The sequence below is a fragment of the Salvelinus alpinus genome, chromosome 5 (genome assembly GCF_045679555.1).
Source record: "Salvelinus alpinus chromosome 5, SLU_Salpinus.1, whole genome shotgun sequence".
Taxonomy (NCBI): domain Eukaryota; kingdom Metazoa; phylum Chordata; class Actinopteri; order Salmoniformes; family Salmonidae; genus Salvelinus; species Salvelinus alpinus.
The window spans coordinates 5,691,012-5,716,521 of NC_092090.1; the positions used below are offsets into that span (position 1 = coordinate 5,691,012).

General features: G+C 46.0%; 1 protein-coding gene across 1 annotated transcript in view; it reads left to right on the top strand.

Annotated features, from left to right (window-relative positions):
• LOC139575146 (rho guanine nucleotide exchange factor 40-like) overlaps positions 1-25,510 on the top strand; it is a 55,875-nt gene that overhangs the window by 24,917 nt on the left and 5,448 nt on the right. The window contains exon 2 of the mRNA XM_071400150.1: positions 23,367-23,564. Within this exon, the coding sequence (XP_071256251.1) occupies positions 23,367-23,564 (198 nt within the window). The remainder of the gene's footprint in view (positions 1-23,366; positions 23,565-25,510) is intronic.

The window sequence follows — 25,510 nt, forward strand, 5'->3', positions numbered from 1 at the left end:
ACCACTAGGCTACCTGCTGGTTACTAGTCCCAACACTCTAACCACTAGGCTACCTGCTGGTTACTAGTCCAACACTCTAACCACTAGGCTACCTGCTGGTTACTAGTCCAACACTCTAACCACTAGGCTACCTGCTGGTTACTAGTCCAACACTCTAACCACTAGGCTACCTGCTGGTTACTAGTCCAACACTCTAACCACTAGTCTACCTGCTGGTTACTAGTCCAACACTCTAACCACTAGGCTACCTGCTGGTTACTAGTCCAATGCTCTAACCACTAGTCTACCTGCTGGTTACTAGTCCAACACTCTAACCACTAGACTACCTGCTGGTTACTAGTCCAACACTCTAACCACTAGGCTACCTGCTGGTTACTAGTCCAACACTCTAACCACTAGGCTACCTGCTGGTTACTAGTCCCAACACTCTAACCACTAGGCTACCTGCTGGTTACTAGTCCAACACTCTAACCACTAGGCTACCTGCCTCCCCTCCACTCTAACCACTAGGCTACCTGCTGGTTACTAGTCCAACACTCTAACCACTAGGCTACCTGCTGGTTACTAGTCCAACGCTCTAACCACTAGTCTACCTGCTGGTTACTAGTCCCAACACTCTAACCACTAGTCTACCTGCCTCCCCTCCACTCTAACCACTAGTCTACCTGCTGGTTACTAGTCCAACACTCTAACCACTAGTCTACCTGCCTCCCCTCCACTCTAACCACTAGTCTACCTGCTGGTTACTAGTCCCAACACTCTAACCACTAGTCTACCTGCCTCCCCTCCACTCTAACCACTAGTCTACATGCTGGTTACTAGTCCCAACACTCTAACCACTAGTCTACCTGCCTCTCCTCCACTCTAACCACTAGTCTACCTGCTGGTTACTAGTCCCAACACTCTAACCACTAGACTAGAGTGTTATCTTCCTGATACACAAACAGGAATGTGATGAGCCTTGACCGTGTTGTGTTGCAACACTAGATGTGTTCTGACTGTATGTCGACAGTAGACCTCTTATCTCTGACAATAATCTCTTTGGATGATTACGGTTGCTATGATTACGGTTGCTATGATTACGGTTGCTACGGTATCTATTATTGCAGTATTCTATTGTTCTCCGGTTGCCCAATAGGAATGTGTAGTTGTGATGATCTGGGTTATTTATAGGTATGTTTTAATGGGCTGAAATAACATGTCCTCTCTTAGCGAGCATGTTTAGTCCTGCCTGTAGCTTTATCTGAGTGGGACTTGACCTCTCTGGTATCATCTCCATCATTATTACAGCCAGTTCTGTCGTCCAATCGTCTTTGAACCGTTGTCCAAATAGGCCCCAGTGAATGAATCAACACTTCCTTTGGGGAACAATATCTCGGAAAATAATGGTTAAATATAGAAACTTCTGCCAAGGTGACTCTTTCCAGCTCGATAATAGGAGTTGAGTTGATTCTTCAGGTGTGGAGTGATCCCAGAGTCTGGATCTGCCTGCCAAATGGCACCCTATTCCCTATTAAAGTACACTGCTTTTGACCGGGGCCCTATAGGCTATGTAGGGAATGAGGGTGCCATTCAGGACACAGGCAGGAAGAGGACAGTAGTGGTGCAGTGAGAGAGGAAACGTCCTGGTTTGTTTGATTTAAGGCTTGGTCCCCTGGAGGTGTGAAGAGGTCAGGCATCTGGTTTTAAACCTCTCTGACTGAACTATTTGTCCCTGGTCCTGTCTGGTCTGTTGTCTGGTCTGTTGTCTGGTCTGTTGTCTGGTCTGTTGTCTGGTCTGTTGTCTGGTCTGTTGTCTGTTGTCTGGTCTGTTGTCTGGTCTGTTGTCTGGTCTGTTGTCTGGTCTGTTGTCTGGTATGTTGTCTGGTCTGTTGTCTGTTGTCTGGTCTGTTGTCTGGTCTGTTTTCTGTTGCCTGGTCCTGTCTGGTCTGTTGTCTGGTCTGTTGTCTGGTCTGTTGTCTGGTCTGTTGTCTGGTCTGTTGTCTGGTCTGTTGTCTGGTCTGTTGTCTCGTCTGTTGTCTCGTCTGTTGTCTGGTCTGTTGTCTCGTCTGTTGTCTCGTCTGTTGTCTCGTCTGTTGTCTCGTCTGTTGTCTGTTGCCTGGGCCTGTCTGGTCTGTTGTCTGGTCTGTTGTCTGGTCTGTTGTCTGGTCTGTTGTCTGGTCTGTTGTCTGGTCTGTTGTCTGGTCTGTTGTCTGGTCTGTTGTCTCGTCTGTTGTCTCGTCTGTTGTCTCGTCTGTTGTCTCGTCTGTTGTCTGTTGCCTGGGCCTGTCTGGTCTGTTGTCTGGTCTGTTGTCTGGTCTGTTGTCTGGTCTGTTGTCTGGTCTGTTGTCTGGTCTGTTGTCTGTTGTCTGGTCTGTTGTCTGGTCTGTTGTCTGGTCTGTTGTCTGGTCTGTTGTCTGGTCTGTTGTCTGTTGTCTGGTCTGTTGTCTGGTCTGTTGTCTGGTCTGTTGACCAGAGCCCCATGGCCAGCGACCAGGGTTATGGGAACTGTTGTCTGGTCTGTTGTCTGGTCTGTTGTCTGGTCTGTTGTCTGGTCTGTTGACCAGAGCCCCATGGCCAGCGACCAGGGTTATGGAAACTGCCTCTTCAGCTAAATGTGGGCAGAGCCAGATCTGCTCTGCTACCCTTTGACACAATGGGCAGCTGTCATTGTTGGGACAGACACTCCCTTTTTACCTTCTCTCTCTCTCTCTCTCTCTCTCTCTCTCTCTCTCTCTCTCTCTCTCTCTCTCTCTCTCTCTCTCTCTCTCTCTCTCTCTCTCTCTCTCTCTCTCTCTGTCTCTCTCCCTCTCTCCCTGTCTCTCTCTCTCTGTCTCTCTCCCTGTCTCTCTCTCTCTCTCTGTCTCTCTCCCTCTGTCTCTCTCCCTGTCTCTCTCTCTCTCTCTGTCTCTCTCCCTCTCTCCCTGTCTCTCTCTCTCTGTCTCTCTCCCTGTCAATTCAATTCAATTCAATTCAAGGGGCTTTTTTGGCATGGGAAACATGTGTTAACATTGCCAAAGCAAGTGAGGTAGATAATACACAAAAGTGAAATAAACAATACAAATTAACAGTAAACATTACACATACAGAAGTTTCAAAACAAGAAAGACATTACAAATGTCATATTATATATATACAGTGTTGTAACAATGTACAAATGGTTAAAGCACACAAGTTAAAATAAATAAGCATAAATATGGGTTGTATTTACAATGGTGTTTGTTCTTCACTGGTTGCCCTTTTCTTGTGGCAACAGGTCACAAATCTTGCTGCTGTGATGGCACACTGTGGAATTTCACCCAGTAGATATGGGAGTTTATCAAAATTGGATTTGTTTTCTAATTCTTTGTGGATCTGTGTAATCTGAGGGAAATATGTCTCTCTAATATGGTCATACATTGGGCAGGAGGTTAGGAAGTGCAGCTCAGTTTCCACCTCATTTTGTGGGCAGTGAGCACATAGCCTGTCTTCTCTTGAGAGCCATGTCTGCCTACGGCGGCCTTTCTCAATAGCAAGGCTATGCTCACTGAGTCTGTACATAGTCAAAGCTTTCCTTAAGTTTGGGTCAGTCACAGTGGTCAGGTATTCTGCCACTGTGTACTCTCTGTTTAGGGCCAAATAGCATTCTAGTTTGCTCTGTTTTTTTGTTAATTCTTTCCAATGTGTCAAGTAATTATCTTTTTGTTTTCTCATGATTTGGTTGGGTCTAATTGTGCTGTTGTCCTGGGGCTCTGTGGGGTGTGTTTGTGTTTGTGAACAGAGCCCTAGGACCAGCTTGCTTAGGGGACTCTTCTCCAGGTTCATCTCTCTGTAGGTGATGGCTTTGTTATGGAAGGTTTGGGAATCGCTTCCTTTTAGGTGGTTGTAGAATTTAACGGCTCTTTTCTGGATTTTGATAATTAGTGGGTATCGGCCTAATTCTGCTCTGCATGCATTATTTGGTGTTCTACGTTGTACACGGAGGATATTTTTGCAGAATTCTGCATGCAGAGTCTCAATTTGGTGTTTGTCCCATTTTGTGAAATCTTGGTTGGTGAGCGGACCCCAGACCTCACAACCATAAAGGGCAATGGGCTCTATGACTGATTCAAGTATTTTTAGCCAGATCCTAATTGGTATGTTGAAATTTATGTTCCTTTTGATGGCATAGAATGCCCTTCTTGCCTTGTCTCTCAGATCGTTCACAGCTCTGTGGAAGCTACCTGTGGTGCTGATGTTTAGGCCGAGGTATGTATAGTTTTTTGTGTGCTCTAGGGCAACGGTGTCTAGATGGAATTTGTGGTCCTGGCGACTGGACCTTTTTTGGAACACCATTATTTTGGTCTTACTGAGATTTACTGTCAGGGCCCAGGTCTGACAGAATCTGTGCAGAAGATCTAGGTGCTGTTGTAGGCCCTCTTTGGTTGGTGACAGAAGCACCAGATCATCAGCAAACAGTAGACATTTGACTTCGGATTCTAGTAGGTGAGACCGGGTGCTGCAGACTGTTCTAATGCTCGCGCCAATTCATTGATATATATGTTGAAGAGGGTGGGGCTTAAGCTGCATCCCTGTCTCACCCCACGACCCTGTGAGAAGAAATGTGTGTGTCTTTTGCCAATTTTAACCGCACACTTGTTGTTTGTGTACATGGATTTTATAATGTCGTATGTTTTACCCCCAACACCACTTTCCATCAATTTGTATAGCAGACCCTCATGCCAAATTGAGTCGAAGGCTTTTTTGAAATCAACAAAGCATGAGAAGACTTTGCCTTTGTTTTGGTTTGTTTGGTTGTCAATTAGGGTGTGTAGGGTGAATACATGGTCTGTTGTACGGTAATTTGGTAAAAAGCCAATTTGACAATTGCTCAGTACATTGTTTTCATTGAGGAAATGTACGAGTCTGCTGTTAATGATAATGCAGAGTATTTTCCCAAGGTTACTGTTGACGCATATTCCACGGTAGTTATTGGGGTCAAATTTGTCTCCACTTTTGTGGATTGGGGTGATCAGTCCTTGGTTCCAAATATTGGGGAAGATGCCAGAGCTAAGGACGATGTTAAAGAGTTTTAATATAGCCAATTGGAATTTGTTGTCTGTATATTTGATCATTTCATTAAGGATACCATCAACACCACAGGCCTTTTTGGGTTGGAGGGTTTTTATTTTGTCCTGTAACTCATTCAAGGTAATTGGAGAATCCAGTGGGTTCTGGTAGTCTTTAATAGTTGATTCTAGGATTTGTATTTGATCATGTATATGTTTTTGCTCTTTATTCTTTGTTATAGAGCCAAAAAGATTGGAGAAGTGGTTTACCCATACATCTCCATTTTGGATAGATAATTCTTCGTGTTGTTGTTTGTTTAGTGTTTTCCAATTTTCCCAGAATTGGTTCGAGTCTATGGATTCTTCAATTACATTGAGCTGATTTCTGACGTGCTGTTCCTTCTTTTTCCGTAGTGTATTTCTGTATTGTTTTAGTGATTCACCATAGTGAAGGCGTAGACTCAGGTTTTCCGGGTCTCTATGTTTTTGGTTGGACAGGTTTCTCAATTTATTTCTTAGATTTTTGCATTCTTTATCAAACCATTTGTCATTGTTGTTCATTTTCTTCGGTTTTCTATTTGAGATTTTTAGATTTGATAGGGAAGCTGAGAGGTCAAAAATACTGTTAAGATTTTCTACTGCCAAGTTTACACCTTCACTATTGCAGTGGAACGTTTTACCCAGGAAGTTGTCTAAAAGGGATTGAATTTGCTGTTGCCTAATTGTTTTTTGGTAGGTTTCCAAACTGCATTCCTTCCATCTATAGCATTTCTTAATGTTACTCAGTTCCTTTGGCTTTGATGCCTCATGATTGAGTATTGCTCTGTTCAAGTAGACTGTGATTTTGCTGTGGTCTGATAGGGGTGTCAGTGGGCTGACTGTGAACGCTCTGAGAGACTCTGGGTTGAGGTCAGTGATAAAGTAGTCTACAGTGCTACTGCCAAGAGATGAGCTATAGGTGTACCTACCATAGGAGTCCCCTCGAAGCCTACCATTGACTATGTACATACCCAGCGTGCGACAGAGCTGCAGGAGTTGTGACCCGTTTTTGTTGGTTATGTTGTCATAGTTGTGCCTAGGTGGGCATATGGGGGAGGGAATGCTGTCACCTCCAGGTAGGTGTTTGTCCCCCTGTGTGCTGAGGGTGTCAGGTTCCTGTCCAGTTCTGGCATTTAGGTCGCCACAGACTAATACATGTCCCTGGGCCTGGAAATGATTGATTTCCCCCTCCAGGATGGAGAAGCTGTCTTCATTAAAGTATGGGGATTCTAGTGGGGGGATATAGGTAGCACACAGGAGGACATTTTTCTCTGTTAAGATAATTTCCTTTTGAATTTCTAGCCAAATGTAAAATGTTCCTGTTTTGATTAATTTAATGGAGTGAGTTAGGTCTGCTCTATACCAAATTAGCATTCCCCCTGAGTCCCTTCCCTGTTTCACACCTGGTAGTTTGGTGGATGGGACTACCAGCTCTCTGTAACCTAGAGGGCAACCAGTGGGTCCGTCTCCTCTATACCATGTTTCTTGCAGGATGACAATGTCTGCATTACCGATTTCTTTGGTGAAGTCCGGGTTCCTGCTCTTTAGGCCAAAGGCAGATGACCTCAGACCTTGGATATTCCAGGATGATATAGTGAAGGCTTTTTGTTCCATAAAGTGTCCAATGTTGTTGGTCGGGGTTTGGCCTCAGGCCAGTAAGTGTGAGCAGAGCCTGCTGAGCATCTGGTACATGCCGTTGGCTTGGGCGAGTGTAAGAGTGGGGGTTGGGCCTGTTTGCCCGCTCACTACCTGGGCGTATGTGTGACTTCCATGTTGATGCCCTCTTTGCGGGGGTGGGGTGCATGGGGTGGGCAGGAGTGGCATGGGTCTGATCTGAGGGGGCCTAAATTGGGTGTGGGCATGGTTGATGTGGGGGGGGTGTGTAGGTCCAGGGGGGGGTCCTGGAGGTCTTGGAGGGTGTCTCGCTGGTCTGGGTGGGGTGTCTATTGATCTGTTGCTCCTGTGTGAAGTGTTGGGGCTTCGTTTGAGAGCGATGTCCTTTAGAGTCCGGGCAAAGGTGGGCACTGCTGCCTTGTAGAGGTGGACCTGGTCATAGAGGCTGTTCAAGTCCAGGGTGGAGTGGTGGGCCAGAAAAACATTTGGTTTTGAGGCACAGTCACGGGAAATGCTTGCGTTTACCCGCTGTATTGTAGCAGGGTGGAAGTCTTTTCGTGGTAGCAGGGTGGAGATGACCACTTGTGCGTTGGGGAAAGTAGAAGAAGCTTTTTCAATCACTCCCTTCAGTGCTGTGGCCACCCTTTCCTGCTGTGCTCTCAGGTCGTTTGTGCCTGTGTGTATTATTATGTGGCTAGGTGAGCCTAGTTTGTCCTCAGACAGAAGGTCTGTCTCTCTCTCTCTCTCTCTCTGTCTCTCTCCCTCTGTCTCTCTCCCTGTCTCTCTCTCTCTCTCCCTGTCTCTCTCTCTCTGTCTCTCTCCCTGTCTCTCTCTCTCTCTCTGTCTCTCTCCCTATCTCTCTCTGTCTTTCTCTCTCCCTCCCTCTGTCTCTCTCTGTCTCTCTCTCTCTCTCTCTCACTCTCTCCTCTCTCTCTCTCACTCACTCACTCACTCACTCACTCACTCACTCACTCACTCACTCACTCACTCACTCACTCACTCACTCACTCAATCACTCACTCACTCACTCACTCACTCACTCACTCACTCACTCACTCACTCACTCACTCACTCACTCACTCACTCACTCACTCACTCACTCACTCACTCACTCACTCACTCACACACACACACACACACACCGTGGCAGGTTTAAAACAGGGTCCGTTTAAGCAGTAAACCTGAAACACATTCCCTCAGGGAGAAGGATCTGATTGATTATTCAGTGAACTAAGGTTAACCTGGGGAGACAGGATAAGTAGAGGAGTAATCTGATAGGCTCACAACAGAACAGAGTAGAGTGCCAGTGGGCCAAGGGCTGTGATCCAAATGGCACTCAATTCCCTATATAGTGCAGTACTTGAGACCAGAGCCCTATTCCCTATATAGTGCAGTACTTTAGACCAGAGCCCTATTCCCTATGTAGTGCACTACTTTAGACCAGAGCCCTATGGCTCCATATTCCCTATGTAGTGCACTACTTTTGACCAGAGCCCACAAGGAATAGGGTGACATTTGGGACACATCCAGAAGCCTGGCCATATAGCTGTGTGTGTGTTCTCCTCTCCCATTAGACCCATCACTGAGAGAGTGTGTTCTCCTCTCCCATTAGACCCATCACTGAGAGAGTGTGTTCTCCTCTCCCATTAGACCCATCACTGAGAGAGTGTGTTCTGTTCTCCCATTAGACCCATCACTGAGAGAGTGTGTTCTGTTCCCCCATTAGACCCATCACTGAGAGAGTGTGTTCTCCTCTCCCATTAGACCCATCACTGAGAGAGTGTGTTCTGTTCTCCCATTAGACCCATCACTGAGAGAGTGTGTTCTGTTCTCCCATTAGACCCATCACTGAGAGAGTGTGTTCTCCTCTCCCATTAGACCCATCACTGAGAGAGTGTGTTCTGTTCTCCCATTAGACCCATCACTGAGAGAGTGTGTTCTCCTCTCCCATTAGACCCATCACTGAGAGAGTGTGTTCTGTTCTCCCATTAGACCCATCACTGAGAAAGTGTGTTCTCCTCTCCCATTAGACCCATCACTGAGAGAGTGTGTTCTCCTCTCCCATTAGACCCATCACTGAGAGAGTGTGTTCTGTTCCCCCATTAGACCCATCACTGAGAGAGTGTGTTCTGTTCTCCCATTAGACCCATCACTGAGAGAGTGTGTTCTCCTCTCCCATTAGACCCATCACTGAGAGAGTGTGTTCTGTTCTCCCATTAGACCCATCACTGAGAGAGTGTGTTCTGTTCTCCCATTAGACCCATCACTGAGAGAGTGTGTTCTCCTCTCCCATTAGACCCATCACTGAGAGAGTGTGTTCTCCTCTCCCATTAGACCCATCACTGAGAGAGTGTGTTCTGTTCTCCCATTAGACCCATCACTGAGAGAGTGTGTTCTGTTCTCCCATTAGACCCATCACTGAGAGAGTGTGTTCTGTTCTCCCATTAGACCCATCACTGAGAGAGTGTGTTCTGCTGTCCCATTAGACCCATCACTGAGAGAGTGTGTTCTGTTCTCCCATTAGACCCATCACTGAGAGAGTGTGTTCTGTTCTCCCATTAGACCCATCACTGAGAGAGTGTGTTCTGTTCTCCCATTAGACCCATCACTGAGAGAGTGTGTTCTGTTCTCCCATTAGACCCATCACTGAGAGAGTGTGTTCTCCTCTCCCATTAGACCCATCACTGAGAGAGTGTGTTCTGTTCCCCCATTAGACCCATCACTGAGAGAGTGTGTTCTGTTCTCCCATTAGACCCATCACTGAGAGAGTGTGTTCTCCTCTCCCATTAGACCCATCACTGAGAGAGTGTGTTCTGCTGTCCCATTAGACCCATCACTGAGAGAGTGTGTTCTCTTCTCCCATTAGACCCATCACTGAGAGAGTGTGTTCTGTTCTCCCATTAGACCCATCACTGAGAGAGTGTGTTCTGTTCTCCCATTAGACCCATCACTGAGAGAGTGTGTTCTGTTCTCCCATTAGACCCATCACTGAGAGAGTGTGTTCTGTTCCCCCATTAGACCCATCACTGAGAGAGTGTGTTCTGTTCTCCCATTAGACCCATCACTGAGAGAGTGTGTTCTCATCTCCCATTAGACCCATCACTGAGAGAGTGTGTTCTCCTCTCCCATTAGACCCATCACTGAGAGAGTGTGTTCTGTTCTCCCATTAGACCCATCACTGAGAGGGTGTGTTCTGCTGTCCCATTAGACCCATCACTGAGATAGTGTGTTCTGTTCTCCCATTAGACCCATCACTGAGAGTGTGTGTTCTGTTCTCCCATTAGACCCATCACTGAGAGAGTGTGTTTTGTTCCCCCATTAGACCCATCACTGAGAGAGTGTGTTCTCCTCTCCCATTAGACCCATCACTGAGAGAGTGTGTTCTGCTGTCCCATTAGACCCATCACTGAGAGAGTGTGTTCTCTTCTCCCATTAGACCCATCACTGAGAGAGTGTGTTCTGTTCTCCCATTAGACCCATCACTGAGAGAGTGTGTTCTGTTCTCCCATTAGACCCATCACTGAGAGAGTGTGTTCTGTTCTCCCATTAGACCCATCACTGAGAGAGTGTGTTCTGTTCCCCCATTAGACCCATCACTGAGAGAGTGTGTTCTGTTCTCCCATTAGACCCATCACTGAGAGAGTGTGTTCTGTTCTCCCATTAGACCCATCACTGAGAGAGTGTGTTCTCCTCTCCCATTAGACCCATCACTGAGAGAGTGTGTTCTGTTCTCCCATTAGACCCATCACTGAGAGGGTGTGTTCTGCTGTCCCATTAGACCCATCACTGAGATAGTGTGTTCTGTTCTCCCATTAGACCCATCACTGAGAGTGTGTGTTCTGTTCTCCCATTAGACCCATCACTGAGAGAGTGTGTTTTGTTCCCCCATTAGACCCATCACTGAGAGAGTGTGTTCTGTTCTCCCATTAGACCCATCACTGAGAGAGTGTGTTCTCCTCTCCCATTAGACCCATCACTGAGAGAGTGTGTTCTGTTCTCCCATTAGACCCATCACTGAGAGGGTGTGTTCTGCTGTCCCATTAGACCCATCACTGAGATAGTGTGTTCTGTTCTCCCATTAGACCCATCACTGAGAGGGTGTGTTCTGTTCTCCCATTAGACCCATCACTGAGAGAGTGTGTTTTGTTCCCCCATTAGACCCATCACTGAGAGAGTGTGTTCTCCTCTCCCATTAGACCCATCACTGAGAGAGTGTGTTCTGCTGTCCCATTAGACCCATCACTGAGAGAGTGTGTTCTCTTCTCCCATTAGACCCATCACTGAGAGAGTGTGTTCTGTTCTCCCATTAGACCCATCACTGAGAGAGTGTGTTCTGTTCTCCCATTAGACCCATCACTGAGAGAGTGTGTTCTGTTCTCCCATTAGACCCATCACTGAGAGAGTGTGTTCTGTTCCCCCATTAGACCCATCACTGAGAGAGTGTGTTCTGTTCTCCCATTAGACCCATCACTGAGAGAGTGTGTTCTGTTCTCCCATTAGACCCATCACTGAGAGAGTGTGTTCTCCTCTCCCATTAGACCCATCACTGAGAGAGTGTGTTCTGTTCTCCCATTAGACCCATCACTGAGAGGGTGTGTTCTGCTGTCCCATTAGACCCATCACTGAGATAGTGTGTTCTGTTCTCCCATTAGACCCATCACTGAGAGTGTGTGTTCTGTTCTCCCATTAGACCCATCACTGAGAGAGTGTGTTTTGTTCCCCCATTAGACCCATCACTGAGAGAGTGTGTTCTCCTCTCCCATTAGACCCATCACTGAGAGAGTGTGTTCTCCTCTCCCATTAGACCCATCACTGAGAGAGTGTGTTCTGTTCCCCCATTAGACCCATCACTGAGAGAGTGTGTTCTGTTCTCCCATTAGACCCATCACTGAGAGAGTGTGTTCTGTTCTCCCATTAGACCCATCACTGAGAGAGTGTGTTCTGTTCCCCCATTAGACCCATCACTGAGAGAGTGTGTTCTGTTCTCCCATTAGACCCATCACTGAGAGAGTGTGTTCTCCTCTCCCATTAGACCCATCACTGAGAGAGTGTGTTCTGTTCTCCCATTAGACCCATCACTGAGAGAGTGTGTTCTCCTCTCCCATTAGACCCATCACTGAGAGAGTGTGTTCTGTTCTCCCATTAGACCCATCACTGAGAGAGTGTGTTCTCCTCTCCCATTAGACCCATCACTGAGAGAGTGTGTTCTGTTCTCCCATTAGACCCATCACTGAGAGAGTGTGTTCTGTTCTCCCATTAGACCCATCACTGAGAGAGTGTGTTCTCCTCTCCCATTAGACCCATCACTGAGAGAGTGTGTTCTGTTCTCCCATTAGACCCATCACTGAGAGAGTGTGTTCTGTTCTCCCATTAGTGTGTGTGAGCTGTGATAACTTTAACTTAAGGCTACATAATGATTGGCTGAGAGAAATTGATGATAAAAGGATTGTGGGGGCTGTTTTGTTAGACTTCAGTGCGGCTTTTGACATTATCGATCATAGTCTGCTGCTGGAAAAACACATGTGTTACGGCTTTACAACCCCTGCTATAATGTGTTACGGCTTTACACCCCCTGCTATAATGTGTTACGGCTTTACACCCCCTGCTATAATGTGTTACGGCTTTACACCCCCTGCTATAATGTGGATAAAGAGTTACCTGTCTAACAGAACACAGAGGGTGTTCTTTAATGGAAGCCTCTCCAACATAATCCAGGAAGAAGCAGGTAATTCCCCAGGGCAGCTGTCTAGGCCCCTTACTTTTATCAACACACACACAGACGCACGCACACACACACACACACACACACACACACACACACACACACACACACACACACACACACACACACACACACACACACACACACACACACACACACACACACACACACCCCCCTCCTATCATCCCATGTTGGGGTGTTATGCCTACAAAGCCTCCATCCACCTGAGTTTATGACACCCAGGGGACATGGAGAGAGACAGAGAGAAAGGGAGAGAAAGAGAGATAGAGAGTTTCCCAGGCGACCGGGTGTTTTAGTCCACCCAGACCAGACCAAAGACCATGTTGAATAATTAATGAGGTCATCATTAGCTGTCCATCCTAACATCTCAAACGGTCTGTCAGTTAACCAGCTGATGAGACAGTGGAGACGCCGCTGCCAATGGTCCTTAACTGGTTGACTAAAGGATGAGTCCTTACCAAGGGTCCTTAACTGGTTGACTAAAGGATGAGTCCTCACCAAGGGTCATTAAATGGTTGACTAAAGGATGAGTCCTTACCAAGGGTCCTTAAATGGTTGACTAAAGGATGAGTCCTTACCAAGGGTCCTTAACTGGTTGACTAAAGGATGAGTCCTTACCAAGGGTCCTTAACTGGTTGACTAAAGGATGAGTCCTCACCAAGGGTCCTTAAATGGTTGACTAAAGGATGAGTCCTTACCAATGGTCCTTAAATGGTTGACTAAAGGATGAGTCCTTACCAAGGGTCCTTAAATGGTTGACTAAAGGATGAGTCCTTACCAATGGTTCTTAAATGGTTGACTAAAGGATGAGTCCTTACCAATGGTTCTTAAATGGTTGACTAAAGGATGAGTCCTTACCAATGGTTCATTAAATGGTTGACTAAAGGATGAGTCCTTACCAAGGGTCCTTAACTGGTTGACTAAAGGATGAGTCCTTACCAAGGGTCCTTAACTGGTTGACTAAAGGATGAGTCCTCACCAAGGGTCCTTAAATGGTTGACTAAAGGATGAGTCCTTACCAATGGTTCTTAAATGGTTGACTAAAGGATGAGTCCTTACCAATGGTCCTTAAATGGTTGACTAAAGGATGAGTCCTTACCAAGGGTCCTTAAATGGTTGACTAAAGGATGAGTCCTTACCAAGGGTCCTTAAATGGTTGACTAAAGGATGAGTCCTTACCAATGGTCCTTAAATGGTTGACTAAAGGATGAGTCCTTACCAAAGGTCCTTAAATTAAGAAATACATGCTCACCTAAATCTATGTTTCCTATCTTAACAAGCTTATTCCAACATGTCAGGTTTATTCCAACATGCCAGGTTTATTCCAACATGACAGGTTTATTCCAACATGACAGGTTTATTCCAACATGACAGGTTTATTCCAACATGTCAGGTTTATTCCAACATGACAGGTTTATTCCAACATGTCAGGTTTATTCCAACATGACAGGTTTATTCCAACATGACAGGTTTATTCCAACATGTCAGGTTTATTCCAACATGACAGGTTTATTCCAACATGTCAGGTTTATTCCAACATGCCAGGTTTATTCCAACATGCCAGGTTTATTCCAACATGACAGGTTTATTCCAACATGACAGGTTTATTCCAACATGACAGGTTTATTATGACATGTCAGGTTTATTCCAACATGTCAGGTTTATTCCAACATGTCAGGTTTATTCCAACATGACAGGTTTATTCCAACATGTCAGGTTTATTCCAACATGACAGGTTTATTCCAACATGTCAGGTTTATTCCGACATGACAGGCTTATTCCAACATGTCAGGTTTATTCCAACATGCCAGGTTTATTCCAACATGACAGGTTTATTCCAACATGACAGGTTTATTCCAACATGTCAGGTTTATTCCGACATGACAGGTTTATTCCAACATGCCAGGTTTATTCCAACATGCCAGGTTTATTCCAACATGACAGGCTTATTCCAACATGACAGGTTTATTCCAACATGACAGGTTTATTATGACATGTCAGGTTTATTCCAACATGACAGGTTTATTCCAACATGTCAGGTTTATTCCGACATGACAGGTTTATTCCAACATGCCAGGTTTATTCCAACATGCCAGGTTTATTCCAACATGACAGGTTTATTCCAACATGACAGGTTTATTTCAACATGACAGGTTTATTATGACATGTCAGGTTTATTCCAACATGTCAGGTTTATTCCAACATGTCAGGTTTATTCCAACATGACAGGTTTATTCCAACATGTCAGGTTTATTCCAACATGACAGGTTTATTCCAACATGTCAGGTTTATTCCGACATGACAGGCTTATTCCAACATGTCAGGTTTATTCCAACATGCCAGGTTTATTCCAACATGACAGGTTTATTCCAACATGACAGGTTTATTCCAACATGTCAGGTTTATTCCGACATGACAGGTTTATTCCAACATGCCAGGTTTATTCCAACATGCCAGGTTTATTCCAACATGACAGGCTTATTCCAACATGACAGGTTTATTCCAACATGACAGGTTTATTATGACATGTCAGGTTTATTCCAACATGTCAGGTTTATTCCAACATGTCAGGTTTATTCCAACATGACAGGTTTATTCCAACATGTCAGGTTTATTCCAACATGACAGGTTTATTCCAACATGTCAGGTTTATTCCGACATGACAGGCTTATTCCAACATGTCAGGTTTATTCCAACATGCCAGGTTTATTCCAACATGACAGGTTTATTCCAACATGACAGGTTTATTCCAACATGACAGGTTTATTCCAACATGTCAGGTTTATTCCAACATGACAGGTTTATTCCAACATGTCAGGTTTATTCCAACATGACAGGTTTATTCCAACATGACAGGTTTATTCCAACATGACAGGCTTATTCCAACATGACAGGTTTATTCCAACATGACAGGTTTATTATGACATGTCAGGTTTATTCCAACATGTCAGGTTTATTCCAACATGTCAGGTTTATTCCAACATGACAGGTTTATTCCAACATGTCAGGTTTATTCCAACATGACAGGTTTATTCCAACATGTCAGGTTTATTCCGACATGACAGGTTTATTCCGACATGACATCCTCGTTATTGTTATGTAAATCTGCTGTGTTACTTTTTGATTGATTATATATTTTTTACTTTAGTTTATTTAGTAAATATTTTCTTAACTCTATTTCTTGACCTGCATCGTTGGTTAAGGGCTTGTAAGTAAGCATTTCACTGTGAGGTCTACTACACCTGTTGTATTCAGCATTTCACTGTGAGGTCTACTACACCTGTTGTATTCAGCATTTCACTGTAAGGTCTACTACACCTGTTGTATTCAGCATTTCACTGTGAGGTCTACTACACCTGTTGTATTCAGCATTTCACTGTGAGGTCTACTACACCTGTTGTATTCAGCATTTCACTGTGAGGTCTACTACACCTGTTGTATTCAGCATTTCACTGTGAGGTCTACTACACCTGTTGTATTCAGCATTTCACTGTGAGGTCTACTACACCTGTTGTATTCAGCTTTTCACTGTAAGGTCTACTACACCTGTTGTATTCAGCATTTCACTGTGAGGTCTACTACACCTGTTGTATTCAGCATTTCACTGTGAGGTCTACACCTGTTGTATTCAGCATTTCACTGTGAGGTCTACACCTGTTGTATTCAGCATTTCACTGTGAGGTCTACTACACCTGTTGTATTCAGCATTTCACTGTAAGGTCTACTACACCTGTTGTATTCAGCATTTCACTGTAAGGTCTACTACACCTGTTGTATTCAGCTTTTCACTGTAAGGTCTACTACACCTGTTGTATTCAGCATTTCACTGTAAGGTCTACTACACCTGTTGTATTCAGCATTTCACTGTGAGGTCTACTACACCTGTTGTATTCAGCATTTCACTGTAAGGTCTACTACACCTGTTGTATTCAGCATTTCACTGTGAGGTCTACACCTGTTGTATTCAGCATTTCACTGTGAGGTCTACTACACCTGTTGTATTCAGCATTTCACTGTGAGGTCTACTACACCTGTTGTATTCAGCATTTCACTGTGAGGTCTACTACACCTGTTGTATTCAGCATTTCACTGTGAGGTCTACTACACCTGTTGTATTCAGCATTTCACTGTAAGGTCTACTACACCTGTGGTATTCAGCATTTCACTGTAAGGTCTACTACACCTGTTGTATTCAGCATTTCACTGTAAGGTCTACTACACCTGTTGTATTCAGCATTTCACTGTGAGGTCTACTACACCTGTTGTATTCAGCATTTCACTGTAAGGTCTACTACACCTGTTGTATTCAGCATTTCACTGTAAGGTCTACTACAGCTGTTGTATTCAGCATTTCACTGTGAGGTCTACTACACCTGTTGTATTCAGCATTTCACTGTAAGGTCTACTACACCTGTTGTATTCAGCATTTCACTGTAAGGTCTACTACACCTGTTGTATTCAGCATTTCACTGTGAGGTCTACTACACCTGTTGTATTCAGCATTTCACTGTGAGGTCTACTACACCTGTTGTATTCAGCATTTCACTGTGAGGTCTACTACACCTGTTGTATTCAGCATTTCACTGTGAGGTCTACTACACCTGTTGTATTCAGCATTTCACTGTGAGGTCTACACCCTGTTGTATTCAGCATTTCACTGTGAGGTCTACTACACCTGTTGTATTCGGCATTTCACTGTGAGGTCTACTACACCTGTTGTATTCAGCATTTCACTGTGAGGTCTACTACACCTGTTGTATTCAGCATTTCACTGTGAGGTCTACTACACCTGTGGTATTCAGCATTTCACTGTAAGGTCTACTACACCTGTTGTATTCAGCATTTCACTGTGAGGTCTACTACACCTGTTGTATTCAGCATTTCACTGTGAGGTCTACTACACCTGTTGTATTCAGCATTTCACTGTAAGGTCTACTACACCTGTTGTATTCAGCATTTCACTGTGAGGTCTACTACACCTGTTGTATTCAGCATTTCACTGTGAGGTCTACTACACCTGTTGTATTCAGCATTTCACTGTGAGGTCTACTACACCTGTTGTATTCAGCATTTCACTGTGAGGTCTACTACATCTGTTGTATTCGGCGCATGTGACAAATACCATTAGATTTATTCCAACATGATAGTAAAGAATGTACTATGGAACATTCATATAATACAACCACAGAAATCAGACAGGAAGTAGAGGGGAAGCAGAGGGGCTTGCCAGTGTTATTTTGTGAAGCGTGGAGAAGGAGAGAGAGTTGGAGGACTCTGGACAGCCTCTACAATGGCATCGTTCTACAGGACTCAGCCTACATGCCTACATGGTAAACACACTGGGAGAACAGGAGAGAAAAAGACAGGTCTGTGTGACTGTGTGTCTGTGTGACTGTGTGTCTGTGTGACTGTGTCTGTGTGTCTGTGACTGGGTGTCTGTGTCTGTGTGTCTGTGACTGGGTGTCTGTGTCTGTGTGTCTGTGACTGGGTGTCTGTGACTGGGTGTCTGTGTGTCTGTGACTGTGTGTGTTCCTGGGACCACCAAATCACTGTCAGATTCTCTTGAGGACCACCATTCGTGGAGTCGCTGAATTTTTTAACACATATATCCTGCCGGTCATATTTAGAGTCGATGTAACCCTATACGGTAATGACCTCACCCTCTGCCTCTCCAACCCCTATACGGTAATGACATCACCCTCGTGTCTCTCTAAACCCTATACGGTAATGACATCACCCTCTGCCTCTCTAAACCCTATACGGTAATGACATCACCCTCTGCCTCTCTAAACCCTATACGGTAATGACATCACCCTCTGCCTCTCTAAACCCTATACGGTAATGACATCACCCTCTGCCTCTCTAAACCCTATACGGTAATGACCTCACCCTCTCTAAACCCTATATGGTAATGACATCACCCTCTCTAAACCCTATACGGTAATGACCTCACCCTCTCTAAACCCTATACGGTAATGACCTCACCCTCTGCCTCTCTAAACCCTATACGGTAATGACATCACCCTCTGCCTCTCTAAACCCTATACGGTAATGACATCACCCTCTGCCTCTCTAAACCCTATACGGTAATGACCTCACCCTCTCTAAACCCTATACGGTAATGACATCACCCTCTGCCTCTCTAAACCCTATACGGTAATGACCTCACCCTCTCTAAACCCTATACGGTAATGACATCACCCTCTGCCTCTCTAAACCCTATACGGTAATGACCTCACCCTCTGCCTCTCTAAACCCTATACGGTAATGACATCACCCTCTGCCTCTCTAAACCCCTATACGGTAATGACATCACCCTATGCCTCTCTAAACCCTATACGGTAATGACATCACCCTCTGCCTCTCTAAACCCTATACGGTAATGACCTCACCCTCTCTAAACCCTATACGGTAATGACATCACCCTCTGCCTCTCTAAACCCTATACGGTAATGACATCACCCTCTGTCTCTCTAAACCCTATACGGTAATGACCTCACCCTCTGCCTCTCTAAACCCTATACGGTAATGACCTCACCCTCTGCCTCTCTAAACCCTATACGGTAATGACCTCACCCTCTGCCTCTCTAAACCCTATACGGTAATGACATCACCCTCTGCCTCTCTAAACCCTATACGGTAATGACATCACCCTCTGCCTCTCTAAACCCTATACGGTAATGACATCACCCTCTGCCTCTCTAAACCCTATACGGTAATGACATCACCCTCTGCCTCTCTAAACCCTATACGGTAATGACATCACCCTCTCTAAACCCTATACGGTAATGACATCACCCTCTGCCTCTCTAAACCCTATACGGTAATGACATCACCCTCTGCCTCTCTAAACCCTATACGGTAATGACATCACCCTCTGCCTCTCTAAACCCTATACGGTAATGACCTCACCCTCTGCCTCTCTAAACCCTATACGGTAATGACATCACCCTCTGCCTCTCTAAACCCTATACGGTAATGACATCACCCTCTGCCTCTCTAAACCCTATACGGTAATGACCTCACCCTCTCTAAACCCTATACGGTAATGACATCACCCTCTGCCTCTCTAAACCCTATACGGTAATGACATCACCCTCTCTAAACCCTATACGGTAATGACATCACCCTCTGCCTCTCTAAACCCTATACGGTAATGACCTCACCCTCTCTAAACCCTATACGGTAATGACCTCACCCTCTCTAAACCCTATACGGTAATGACAACATTTTTGCATATGGTATTAATAGGAGAATGAACGGTGTGTGAAATTAGACCTTTTCATAGACGTTAAGAGGGCCTGTACTTTCTCCAAACTCTATAGGATAACAGCCGACACCGGAGGCAGAGAAATCCCCTGCCTGAATAACAACCTAATTAAATTGTGCTGAAATCCCTAGACAGCATCAAAGAGATTAGAGGCAGATAAAGAGAGCCACCCCTGTTCTCTCTACCCCCTTCTCCCCCTTCTCTTTCTCCCCCCCTTTCTCCCCCTCTTCCTGTGACAGAGGGCAAGGAGGGTAGCTATTCTCCCCCTCTTCCTGTGACAGAGGGCAAGGAGGGTAGCTATTCTCCCCCTCTTCCTGTGACAGAGGGCACGGAGGGTAGCTATTCTCCCCCTCTTCCTGTGACAGAGGGCAAGGAGGGTAGCTATTCTCCCCCTCTTCCTGTGACAGAGGGCAAGGAGGGTAGCTATTCTCCCCCTCTTCCTGTGACAGAGGGCAAGGAGGGTAGCTATTCTCCCCCTCTTCCTGTGACAGAGGGCAAGGAGGGTAGCTATTATCCCCCTCTTCCTGTGACAGAGGGCAAGGAGGGTAGCTATTCTCCCCCTCTTCCTGTGACAGAGGGCAAGGAGGGTAGCTATTTTCCCCCTCTTCCTGTGACAGAGGGCAAGGAGGGTAGCTATTCTCCCCCTCTTCCTGTGACAGAGGGCAAGGAGGGTAGCTATTCTCCCCCTCTTCCTGTGACAGAGGGCAAGGAGGGTAGCTATTCTCCCCCTCTTCCTGTGACAGAGGGCAAGGAGGGTAGCCAGGGGTGGCAGGGACACCTGGGAGGAAGGAGACACAAGCAGCGCAAAGTGTTGTTTTCTAGCCTGTTGTAACTCAGTCAGCCTGGGAACATATCACTGTGCCTCCTGTACACACACACACACACACACACACACACACACACACACACACACACACACACACACACACACACACACACACACACACACACACACACACACACACACACACACACACACACACACACACACACACACACAGACACACAGACATAACAATCTGATAATAACTCACTCACACACAGAACAGTATGCGTGTAGACACAGATAAAGTCCATGCGCAGTTTTGTACACACACATGAATACACAACGAGAACTCCCACGGCTAGCCACACCTCCACAGTGATGGCAGCCATGACTAGCCCCGTTCTAAGAGACTTCCTCCACAGTGAGGGCAGCCATGGCTAGCCCCGTTCTAAGAGACTTCCTCCACAGTGAGGGCAGCCATGACTAGCCCCGTTCTAAGAGACTTCCTCCACAGTGAGGGCAGCCATGGCTAGCCCCGTTCTAAGAGACTTCCTCCACAGTGAGGGCAGCCATGGCTAGCCCCGTTCTAAGAGACTTCCTCCACAGTGAGGGCAGCCATGGCTAGCCCCGTTCTAAGAGACTTCCTCCACAGTGAGGGCAGCCATGGCTAGCCCCGTTCTAAGAGACTTCCTCCACAGTAAGGGCAGCCATGGCTAGCCCCGTTCTAAGAGACTTCCTCCACAGTGAGGGCAGCCATGACTAGCCCCGTTCTAAGAGACTTCCTCCACAGTAAGGGCAGCCATGGCTAGCCCCGATCTAAGAGACTTCCTCCACAGTGATGGCAGCCATGACTAGCCCCGTTCTAAGAGACTTCCTCCACAGTGAGAGCAGACTAAACCCCTAAACATGTGTCAGGGCGGGTCAGTAAAAGCCCCTCATCTTCCTCTGTGTGTTGAAACCTTTAATGAACCATTAACTAGAGATTCCTCTGTAACAGTTAAACACCATTCACCTCGTCTGGTGTCTTCACACTACACCGCTGGGGTTACATATGACCTGTGTGTGTGTGTCTGTGTGTGTGCCTGTGTGTGTCTGTGTGTGTGTGTGCGTGCGTGTGTGTGTGTGTGTGTGTGTGTGTGTGTGTGTGTGTGTGTGTGTGTGTGTGTGTGTGTGTGTGTGTGTGTGTACAACCTGTATTGATGGAGTTATGTCAACACAAGATAATGCAGGTTAATTGTTCTCATGAACCAAGTCACACGGTTAGTCTAGCTAGACTAGCCTTATCTACCACTGTCTGCCTGTCTGTTTAAAGTACTACACTATATAGGGAATAGGGCTCTGGTCTATGGTATAGTATAGGGTGTCATGCTATAGGTTATATGACTGTTGCTGGGTGATTATTGGCCAGAATAGTTTTATTAGAGAGTCTACGACATGTGGTGCAGAAGGAATCTGTAGGCAGGCAGACAGACAGACAGACAGACAGACAGACAGACAGACAGACAGGCAAACAGACAGGCAAACAGACAGGCAGGCAGACAGGCAAACAGACAGGCAGGCAGACAGGCAAACAGACAGGCAGACAGCTGGTCTTGTCATTGGGTTACTAGAGTAGACAGACAGACAGACAGACAGACAGACAGACAGACAGCTGGTCTTGTCATTGGGTTACTAGAGTAGACAGACAGACAGACAGACAGACAGACAGACAGACAGACAGACAGATGGTATTGTCAGTTGGTTTACTAGAGTAGACAGACAGACAGAGACAGACAGAGACAGACAGACAGACAGACAGACAGATGGTCTTGTCATTGGGTTACTAGAGTAGACAGACAGACAGACAGACAGACAGACAGACAGCTGGTCTTGTCATTGGGTTACTAGAGTAGACTGACAGACAGACAGACAGACAGACAGACAGACAGCTGGTCTTGTCAGTGGGTTACTAGAGTAGACTGACAGACAGACAGACAGCTGGTCTTGTCATTGGGTTAATAGAGTAGACTATTCTCCAGGAACCAAGGCTTTATTTAGGCACAACAGTCACCGGCCTGCCTCCTCTCGACCACCTAGCGCCCGCCTGGCTGCCCTGTCTGCTCTGCTGCTGCACACGCTTTGGAGAGGGAGAGGGGGAGGGGTGGGGGAGAGAGAGGGAGAGAGGGAGGGAGAGAGGGGGGAGGGAGAGGGAGAGAACCCTGTGGCAGAATACCTGACCACTGTGACTGACCCAAACTTAAGGAAAGCTTTGACTATGTACAGACTCAGTGAGCATAGCCTTGCTATTGAGAAAGGCCGCCGTAGGCAGACATGGCTCTCAAGAGAAGACAGGCTATGTGCACACTGCCCACAAAATGAGGTGGAAACTGAGCTGCACTTCCTAACCTCCTGCCAAATGTATGACCATATTAGAGACACATATTTCCCTCAGATTACACAGATCCACAAATAATTAGAGAGAGCGAGAGAGAGAGAGAGAGCGAGAGAGAGAGAGAGAGAGAGAGAGAGAGAGAGAGAGAGAGAGAGAGAGAGAGAGAGAGAGAGAGAGAGAGAGAGAGAGAGAGAGAGAGATCTGGTGTTTCTCCAGCCCACTGGAGTCCTTCTACACATTTGTTTCACTGGCAGACTAGTGTTCTGTTGTCTTTGTGGGAAATGGTGAAGTCTTTCTACCTTCTGATGAAAACACTGTTGAAGGTTATGGTCTTGTGTTGGAACGAACCTTTGTTTGTGTATCTAACCACCTCTCTCCTCCTGTCTCTTCTCTCTTCTCCATCTCATCCTCTCCTCTCTCATCCTCTCCATCTCATCCTCTCTCATCCTCTCTCCTCTCCTCTCTTCTCCTCTCTTCTCTCTTCTCCATCTCCTCCTCTCTTCTCATCTCTCCTCTCTTCTCCTCTCCTCCTCTCTCCTCTCCTCTTCTCTCCGCAGGACTCTGAATCTCTGGACAGTTGCATCCAGAGCACCCTGTCAGCCCTCTACCCTCCGTTTGATGCCACAGCTGCCACGGTGCTGTGTCAGGTATTTGATGTGGTGGAGACCAGCTACAGAGGAGACGGATTAAGATACCTTATAGACTTCCTGGTTCCTGCCAAACACATCCTGCAGACCATCCAGCAACATGCCTGTGTGAGTAGCTACTATGTTACGTTATACTATAGTTACCTAATACTACTACTACTACTACTACTACTACTATGTTATACTATAGTAACCCTATACTACTAATACGTTATACTATAGTAACATTATACTACTACTACTACGGTATACTATAGTAACCTAATACTACTACTAATACTACTACTACTAATACTACTACTACTATAGTAACCTTATACTACTACTACTACTACTACTACATTATACTACTACTACTACTACTGCTACTACTACTACTACTATATTATACTATAGTGACCTAATACTACTACTACGTTATATTATAGTAACCTTATACTACTACTACTGCTACTACTACTACTACGTTAAACTATAGTAACATTATACTACTACGGTATACTATAGTAACCTAATACTACTACTACTACTATTACTACTAATACTACTACTACTAATACTACTACTACTATAGTAACCTAATACTACTACGTTAAACTATAGTAACATTATACTACTACTTATACTACTACTACTACTACTACTACTACTACTACTACTACTACTAATATACTACTACTACTACTAATATACTACTACTATTGCTACTACTACTAATATACTACTACTATTGCTACTACTACTAATATACTACTGCTACTACTACTAATATACTACTGCTACTGCTACTACTGCTACCACTACTACCACTACTTCTGCTCCTCAGATGGTCTCCTCTCCTCTGTCAACCTCTGTTTGTTTTTCACCTCCGTCTGTCCTTCCGTCTGTAGTGGTGGAGGTTGATGGAAACCAGCTCTAACTCCTGGTGTTGATGTGTCATTGTTGTGGTCCTGCTGCTGCTGTTGAGTTGGGTCAGGGGAGGGAGGGAGGGAAGGAAGGAGGGGAGGGGAGGATAGAAGGGAGGGAGGGAGGGAGGGGAGGGAGGGAGGGGGAGGGGAGGATAGGGGGGGGGAGGGGAGGGAGGGAGGGAGGGAGGGAGGGAGGGAGGGGGAGGGGAGAATAGGGGGGAGGGAAGGGGAGGGGAGGGAGGAGGGGAGGGAAGGAGGGAGGGGCAGGGGGGGTGAGTGAGGGAGGGAGGAAGGAAGGGGAGGGAGGGAGGGAGGGAGGGAGGGAAGGGAAGGGAGGGAGGGAGGGAGGGAGGGAGGGAGGGAGGGGAAGGTAAAGAGAGGAATGTGGAGACTGGTTTTCTTTCTCTCTTTAAACGAACACACCTCGTCTATTCAGGCCTCCAGTCTTCCCGGGTCATATAATGTGACACCTTCCTCCCAGAGGGAAGAGGCTGTGCCTCACATGCCACCCTGTTCAGTGCCCTGGTCAACAGTAGTGCTCTACAGTGTCTTCGGGAAAGTATTCAGACCCCTTGACTTTTTCCACAGTTTGTTCGGGTACAGCCTTATTCTAAAATGGATTAAATCGATTTGATATAGTGTTGTGTCTCCTTTCTGTTTGACTGGCTCGGTGACTACAGTCTTCCTCCTCTTGGTGACTACAGTCTTCCTCCTCTTGGTGACTACAGTCTTCCTCCTCTTGGTGACTACAGTCTTCCTCCTCTTGATGACTACAGTCTTCCTCCTCTCTGTTTGACTGGCTCGGTGACTACAGTCTTCCTCCTCTTGGTGACTACAGTCTTCCTCCTCTTGGTGACTACAGTCTACCTCCTCTCTGTTTGACTGGCTCGGTGACTACAGTCTTCCTCCTCTTGGTGACTACAGTCTTCCTCCTCTCTGTTTGACTACAGTCTTCCTCCTCTCGGTGACTACAGTCTTCCTCCTCTCGGTGACTACAGTCTTCCTCCTCTCTGTTTGACTGGCTTGGTGACTACAGTCTTCCTAGAGAGAGGTTACTCAAACAGGATACGTAGCTACGTATCACAGACATGACCAGACAAGACCAGGTCGTACAGAATGAGATACCAGAGAGCGCTGTAATGAGAG